We start from the raw sequence: 8799 nt of genomic DNA on the forward strand, positions 1-8799 counted from the left end.
AGAAGTTGGTAAAAATCTTCAATTTCCTCATCTTTGGGTTTGGTGGTTGGTGCGTAAATTTGAATAATAGTAGTATTAGCTGGCCTCCCTTTTAGGCGTATGGATATTACCCTATCACTGACAGCATTGTACTTCAGGATAAATCTTGACACATTCTTTGTGACGATGAATGCCATGCCATTCCTCTTCAGTTTGTCTTTCCCAGCATAGTAGATCATATGGTTGTCTGATTAGAATTGGCCAAAACCAGTCTATTTCACTAACTAATGCCTAGGATATCAATCTTTATGCATTCCATTTAATTTTTGACAACTTCCAGTTTTCCTAGATTCATACTTTGTACGTTCAGTGTTCTGATTCTTAATGGATGTTTGCAGCTGTTTCTTTCCATTTTGAGTCATGCCACATCAGCAAATGGAGGTCCTGAAAGCTTTACTTTATCTATACCATTAAGGTCAGTTCTATCCTGATGAGGCAGCATTTTCCTAGTCGTATTTTGAGTGCCTTCCGACCTGAGGGGCTCATCTTCCAGCACAGTATCAGCTATTCATAAAGTTGTCCAGTAAGGTATCAGACAATGTTTCACTGCTATTCATAACGTTTTTCCTGGCCAGTTCTTTGAGAAGTGGATGGCCTCTTTCTTCTTCTGAGTCTTTCTCAGTCTGGAAGCTCCATTGATACCTGTCCACCATGAGCAACCCTACTGGTGTTTGAAAGACTGGTAGCACAGCCTCCAGCCTCACAGCAACACACAAGCCACCAAAATATGACAAACTAACAGACAAGTTCATCTCCCTTATCTGTTCCAAACGTCTCTGCCCACTTCCTGGCCTTCCTCCTACCTGTTCCAGCCACCTGCCCTGGCTTCCATCTTCCTGCCTGCGTGGGGGTTAAGCCTCAGCTTCCAAATTAGAGTAAGCATGATAGTCTAAAACATATTTTGAAGTATTTTTTAACATGAAGAATTTTATCTCCTATATGTATAAGTAAGATCATATGTATATAAGACCTTACTATGCATATTATTCTGTTTGGATTTTTAGACTATGTTACTTTTTAAAAAATAATTTCTACTTAAAATAATCAATACATATAAGAGTCAATAGAGTTCCTTTTATTATTGTTGTCATTGTGTGCCATCGAGTCAGACCCGACTCATAGCGACCCCTCCTTGGGTTTCCGAGACAGTATCACTACGGAAGTAGATTGCCCCATCTTCCTTCCGAGGAGTGGCTGGTGGGTTTGAACCGCCAGCCTTCTGGTTAGCAGTCAAGTGCCTTAGCCACTATGCTACCAGAGCTCCCAAGATTATAAAATATCTCAGACTCCCTAACTGGCTGCATAACCAGTCTATTCATGAAAATTTGACAGGTTATGTTTATTTTGTTGTAGGCTAATGAAAGAACGAAGAGAAAGAATTAATGACTTCTTGAGTAAACTAATAAAAGAGAAACTTGACAATGAAGATTTGATTATTGCCAGAGATATTGCAGAAGCTGAGGCTGAAAGGGAAGAAAGAGAACGTGAAAGATATGAAAAAAACAAAGCAGAATTAAAAGCGATTGCAGAATATAGAGCCACTGTGGTAAACAATTCAGTTATTAGAAATGAAAAGACAGATTTAAACCCTTTGTTCTGTGGTTTCAACCCCTCTACCCCCTGACAAACCTGGCAGAAGTTTTAATAACAATGTATAAATTATCTTCGTATAGTCTTGAAATCAAACCATGTTTACTCTTTAACAGAAGATGACAGGATAATCAATTACAACACTGCTATTTATAGATGCAAAGTAATCTTTGCTGCTTCAGATCCATCTGAAATTGCAAAGGTTGTTATTCATGTAATACAGATTTTTAATTTTAATTTTAAAATATCAAACTAAGTCAAAATGACCCTATTGCTTTTCTTTCTTCAAAAATTATGTCCTATAAAACTGTCCTAACACTTAAATTGGATAGTTTACAAACATGGTACCAATTAACTTTCACTTACAAATATCTTTCTACCTTGAGAAGTTCTTTATTTTGTGTTCCTGTGTTTTCTTTTTTAAATTTAGAGATTGGTCTGAATCACTCTACTTATGTTTTCATTGGGTGTTTCCTGCTATTCAGGAAATAGAACAGAATCAAAGTAAACTGTCCATGTGGGACTCAAATAAGTTTCATACAATTTTCTACTCCTGCATGGCTCTTGGATGACCTTCTGCTTGGAGCTTTCTAATTCTGAGCCTTATTAGAAAGCACAGCTTGCTCAAACTGATTTTACTTTATTTTCTTTGCCTTTTAATATGTAGATGAAAAATAAACAGGAAGAAGAAATACAAAGAAAAATAAATGCTAAAGAACAATTACTGGATATCCTGAAAGCAGATCAGATTTTTTTGGAGCACGAAAAGGAGAAAAAACACAAAGCTGCTGAAGAACGCAGAGCAATTCAAGATGCCCATATTCAGCAAATGGTAATTATTCCTAGATGTGCTCACTTATTTTAGCATTAATTGTTATATAGAATTCATGCTAGTTTTTTATCTCCCAAGCAGTTTCCTTTTTTGAGTAAGAACAAATGATCATTGTGGTTATGACACACTAAATATCAAAAATGTAGAATTAGTTTCCATTTTTATCTTTATTAAAATTCCCATATTAGGTTTATATTTTTTCACGTATATTTTTCCTTCTTTAATGTCTGTTGTGCTCTAGTAAATACTAAAGAGAATATGAATGCATACTGCAGCCCATAAAGCTCCTCTTTGCTTTACTTTTTTCCCTTTTTGTAACTGCATCCCAGACACTGTGTGGATTGAAATCTCATAGGTTTTAGATTTGAGGTAAGTAGAAGTACCAGAGATACCACAAAATGGCTGGATTGTCTGGTATCCATTCATTTGTGACTAAAATCTGTTTTCCAAAATGGCTTTATCATTTTCCATTCTTACCAGCAAGTTGCTGCATATCTTTACCAATACTTAGTATTGTCATCTTATTCTAGTGGCCATTTAGTGGAATCTCATAGCTATATTTTGTATTTCCTTAATGACCAAAGATACCGAACATCTTTTCATATGATTGTTAGCCTTTTATATGCCTTCTTTGGTAAAATGTCTCTTGAAACCTGTTGTCCATTTTTCAAATGGGTTCTTTGTTTTCTTATTGTTGAGTTTTAAGAGTTTTTTATTTATTCTAGATAGAAGTACTTTGTCAGATAAAAAAAAAAAAAAAAACAGACTCACTGCCGTGGAGTCAGATCTGACCCACAGCGATTACTCCTTGGGTTTCTGAAGCGGTATCACTTTGTCATGTACATGTTTACAAATATTTTCTCCCCCTATTTGTGGCTTTCCTTTTCATTTTCTTAATGGTATCTTCAAAACCTTTTAAATTTTGATGAAATCCAATTTTTCAGTTTTTTATTTTGGAATGTGTGCTTTTTGTATCACTGCTAAGAAAACTTTGCCTAAACTAAGTCTCAAAAACTTTGCCCTATGTTTTCTTCTAAAAGTTTAATGGGTTTCTTACATTTAGGTATATCATCCATTTTGAGTTACTTTTATAATGTGAAGTAAAGGTAAAAATTCATTTTTTCATGTATTCAGTTATTCTTGTTCTGTTGAATGAATTACCCTGGAACTTTGATTGAAAGTTAATTGACCACATATCTATTTTTGGACACTCGATTCTGTTCCACTGATCTGTCTTTGTACCTGTACTGATCTTGATTACCGTAACTTTATAGTGTTTGAAATTAAGTAGTATGTCTTCTGACTTTGATCTTTTTAAAAATTATTTTGGCTATTCTAACCAAAGAAAACCCAAACTCACTACTGTCAAGTTGGATCCCACTCATAGTGACCCCTCCTTGGGTTTCCGAGGCGGTATCACTACAGAAGTAGACTGCCCAACCTTCCTTCTGAGAAGTGGCTAGTGGGTTTGAACCATCAGCCTTCAGGTTAGCAGTCAAATGCCTTAGGCACTACACCACCTTTGAATTTCCTTATACATTTAGAATCAATCAGCTTGCTAATTTCGATTAAAAAGGCCTGCTGGGTTTTTATTGGTATGCATTAACTATATAGGTAGATCAATTTAGGGAAAATACTTTGGAGAGAATAATTTTGAGGGAATACTGTAAGACTGTTGAGTCTGCAGATCCATGAGCATCGAGTATCTATTTATTAGATCTTCTTTAAGTTCTGCAGTGTTTAAGGTATATAGACTTTTCACAACTTTGTTTTTTCTTAGGTTTTATAATGTCCTTATGAATGAAATATTTTATCTCATATTTGGTTTGTTGATAATATATAGAAATAGCTGATATCTGTATATTTATTTACATTCTGCAGCCTTGCTGAATTCACTGATGAGTTCTAGTAGTTCTTTTGAATTTTGTACATATTCATTATGCAGTCTGTGAATAGACAGTTTTAATTCTTCCTTTCCAGCTTATATGCTTTTTAAAATATTTTTTTTGTGTGTGGTGAAAATATACCTAACAAATATAACAAATCCCAAGCATCATATTTTATCTATTTATATATACACACACTTGTCTAAAGGACAAGGACATTTATGTAATCACAATTCTGTTATCACCTCTAAATCAATTATTAGTGCTTAAGTTTTTCCTCAATTGTCTCATAAATATTTTTAAGATAGTTTGAATCAGGATCAAATGAGATTTATATATTCCATTTGGTTGACAGGTCTTTTAAGTCTCTTTTAATCTATCTATAACCAGCCCCCATCTTTATGTCTTATATTCCATTTCCTTCTCTTTATCTTATCATTTATTTGAAGAAACTGAGTTTCTTGCCTTTCAGAATTACTCGTTTGAATTTTGCTGGTTAGATCTCTGTCATTTAGTTTAGTACGTTCCATGTCCTGTAAAATCCAGTTTATTCAGATTCTTTTTTTTTTTTTTGTGAGAATTCCATATAGATGTTGTGTACTTCAACTGTTTTTGTTGTTGTTATGTGCCGTCAAGTCAGACCCAACTCATAGCAACCCCTCCTTGGGTTTCTGAGGCAGTATCACCACAGAAGTAGATTGCCCAACCTTCCTTCCCAGGAGTGGCTGATGGGTTTGAACTACCAGCCTTCTGGTTAGCAGTCAAGTGCCTTAGGCACTACGCTTCAGAGCTCCTGTACTTCAACTAGGAGGCACATAATGACTGTTGTCTCACTTTTTGTGATATTAGCAGCCTTTGAGGATCATTGCCTAGATCTGTTAATTCATGAAGTACCAAAATGTTGACGTTGCCTCATTACTTCTCATTTATTTGCTGAAGACTTCTTTAAAATATTCACTATCAGATATTAGATTCCCTTGATGAAAAATTTGAATAGAAAAGACAGGGTAAATACTTCTTTCATTTTACAGTTTTCAAAAAAATTACCTCTAATATCCTCCAAAGGTCCTTGTTACATCCATTAACATTTTTAGGTTTTTTAAACACATTTTCTTTTTTTCCCACAGATTATGGGGTTTATTAGGGAAGCACCAGGCTATGATTCAAGTTCAGGAAAAACACTCAGTCTCTCTCAGCCCACCGTCTCTCAGCCAACAGTCTCTCTCAGCCACTCCCTCATCAATGCGTGTCTCTTGGTGTCTCTCTCAGCAATGCCTGTCTCTTGCGTCTCTTTCCCAGCAGTGCATGTCTCTGAGGAGCGTGTGTCTCTCAGGAGCGCATGTCTCTCATTAGTGCATTTCTCTTAGGAGCGTGTTTCTCTTAGCAGCATGTCCTTCTCAGTAAATGCATTTTTTAACTTACTTTACAAATTTGTATTTATGTTTAATGAATATCATATTTGAGACACTAATTAGACGATCTATCATGGTAATCCTTTCTTTCCATTGTTATGTCCTTTCTGCTGCTTCAGATGCTTCATTCTGCCTGCAATACCCTTCATCCCAGCCCTCTGTTAGGATTCTGAATTATGGCATTTAGCCTTTGATGTTATAGTTTTTCCTCCAATCTTACTGAATGTCATTTTCTAGTTTTTCAGATTACTAGTATTTTATCACCAATCTGACAAATAGCACATAAGCCTTTCATGCTTTTAACTATTTTATATTGTAGTGCTCAGTAATGAAAATTTTGTTATTTCTTATTCATATAGTTGCTTAATTTATGGTAGATTGACGCCTCTCCTCAGAAGTAAGGTTGGGTAATCCACTTCCATAGAGATACTGCCTCAGAAACCCAAGGAGGGGTTGCTATGAGTTGCAAACGACTCCATGGCAGTGCGTTTGGTTTTGATATCAGGTTTGGGTTCTGTTTTATGTTTAAGTTTTGGTTACTTAAGTTGAAAAATAACCTTCATGAATATTAATATATTTATAAGCAGACAGAATCACTCTTAAGATCCCCCCTTTTTTTTCACAAACTATTTAAAATGGCAATATAAACACAAATATCAACCAAAACTTTATATATAATCTTCCAAAGCTGTTAAAAATTACTTCATCCAATGTAAATTGATGTGAACAGTTAAAAAAAAATTTGGGTTAAATATAAACAGTTAAAAAAAAGTTTATAAAATTTTGATAAACTGACATTTGGTAGATTGCCTAGAGTACTCATTCCACCTAATTCCTAGGAAACTTACATTGGTAAATGTCACTCATTGTTCCAACTTTAAAATCTTGAGAGAAAGAGAATGTAATTAGTTTAATTTAGTTTCGATATTAACTGATTTAATCTTATGTGGTTTGGTCATATGGTGTATTGGCCTGACCCAGGGACTGTGGGATTGAGTAATATCCTTTAGAATGGTAGATTGGTTGGAGCTAATGATTGGTATTGGTTCACATTTTAAAATTGGTAGAAACAGGATTCAAACCTTGCTTATCTGATTTTATCTAAATACCTGGCAACTATTTAAAAAAATAGTTAAAATGTTTTTAACTATTTTGCTGTATTTGTTAAAGATGCATCACTTAAGGATATTATTTTGATTGAGTCACTACTTTAAGCATGGTAATACTGAGATACTAAGTTTCTGAAATAAACTACAATATATAATTGTCAAACCAGAATTTGTAAAGTACCAAATTTACAGAAGTGTGCCTACAACTTTAAATACTACAGAATGTTGATCTGGTAAACCGATTTGAAAATTGTGTTTCCTTTCTTTCCCAAATAGGCTAAGAATAAGTTTAATGCAAAGCAATCAAAAGAAGCAGAAGTAGATTATTACAGACTTAGTGAAGCTATTACAACTGAAAAGGAGAAAGAATTCCAGAATTATGCAAGAGAAGTAATTGAATCGGAGTCCCAGTCAACAGATAAATATATTTATCCTCTTGTAAAAGCTGTACAGGAAGGACCTGGAGGTGGCCATGGACCAGTATTTGTGGGCAGAGGTGGATTAAGACCCAGCTATCAGGCAAATGATGTCACTGGAGTCCAGCTCCCTTTTTATAACTCTCAGGGATCAAAATATAATAATTTCAAAAAGTCTAAGGGAAGGTTAGGTTTTACATGGTAGAAAAAATTATTTTTAAGATTGAAAAGACTAAGTAAGTTGTAGCAAACAATATAAGCTACAGAGGTAAATTAATTATATGTCTGTAATTTGTTAATAAAGCTGTTCTTGATCTAAGTACAATTATGTCTAGTTTAATTCATTCTTCACACTATTTCCACTGGATATATAAAATATATAAAAAATACATTAATTGAGTAATTATTTTCCTTTTATTCTGATAAAATGCACATAAATGTTACCATTCTATTTAAACATGTACAATTCAGTGGCATTAAATACATTCATAATATTGTTCAACTATCACCATTATCAAGGAGCTCTGGTGGTGTAGTGTCTAAGGCATTTTGACTGCTAACTAGAAAGTTAGTGGTTCAAACCCACCAGCCAGCCACTCTGTGGAAAGAAGACTGGGGAATCTACTTCTGTAAAGATTTACCACCTCAGAAAACCAAAGGGGATCTCTGTGAGTCAGAATTGACTCAATGGTGGTTTGTTTGGTTTATCACCATTATCTGTTACAGAAATTTTTCATCCCAAAATGAAACCCCATACCCATTAAAATGTCATTTCCCATTTCCTGCTGCCCCCAGACTCTGGCAACTACTGGTCTGCTTTCTATCTATGAATTTTCCTATTTTGGATATTTCATATAAATCCATTCATACAATATGTGGCATTTGTGTCTGGCTGCCCTCACATAGCATGATGTTTTCAAGGTTCATGCATATTGTATTAGCATTCCATATATATTTTTTGGGGGGAGCTCTGGTAGCATAGTGCCTAAGGCACTTGACTGCTAACCAGAAGGCTGGCGGTTCAAACCTACCAACCACAAGGAAGATAGGGCAATCTACTTCCATAGTGATACTGCCTTGAAAACCCAAGGAAGGGTCACTATGAGTCGGGTCTGACTTGAGGGCACATAACAACAACAACATCAACATGTATTTTGGAGGTTGCATATTTCCTTGTATGGATGAGCCACATTCTGCTTGTCCATTCATCTGCTGGTAGACATTTGGATTGTTTCCATCTTCAGGCTATTATGAATGAGCTATGAACATGTTTGTACATATTTTTGTTTGTTTAGTTTTGGAAATATATTTAAGAGTGAAATTGCTGGGTCATATGTTAACTTTTAAATTTTTGAGGAACCACTAAACTGTCTTCCATAGTAGGTGATCCATTTTACATTTACACCAGTAGTGTATGAGGGTTGCAAAATATTTCTCTATATTCTTGTCGGGAGCTCTGGTAGCATAGTGGCTAAAGCACTTGACTGCAAACCAGAAGGCTGGCGGTTCAAACCC

The 8799-nt window shown here is 34.9% G+C and overlaps 1 protein-coding gene across 1 annotated transcript in view; it reads left to right on the forward strand.

The window, feature by feature from the left end:
* CCDC173 (coiled-coil domain containing 173) overlaps positions 1-7489 on the forward strand; it is a 59354-nt gene extending 51865 nt beyond the window's left edge. The window contains exons 7-9 of the mRNA XM_007953447.2: positions 1393-1585; positions 2297-2461; positions 7145-7489. Of these exons, the coding sequence (XP_007951638.1) occupies positions 1393-1585; positions 2297-2461; positions 7145-7489 (703 nt within the window). The remainder of the gene's footprint in view (positions 1-1392; positions 1586-2296; positions 2462-7144) is intronic.
* The last annotated feature ends 1310 nt before the right edge of the window (positions 7490-8799 follow it).

This window comes from Orycteropus afer, unplaced genomic scaffold (assembly GCF_000298275.1).
Source record: "Orycteropus afer afer isolate SDZICR_OR568_19922 unplaced genomic scaffold, OryAfe1.0 scaffold00001, whole genome shotgun sequence".
NCBI lineage: Eukaryota > Metazoa > Chordata > Mammalia > Tubulidentata > Orycteropodidae > Orycteropus > Orycteropus afer.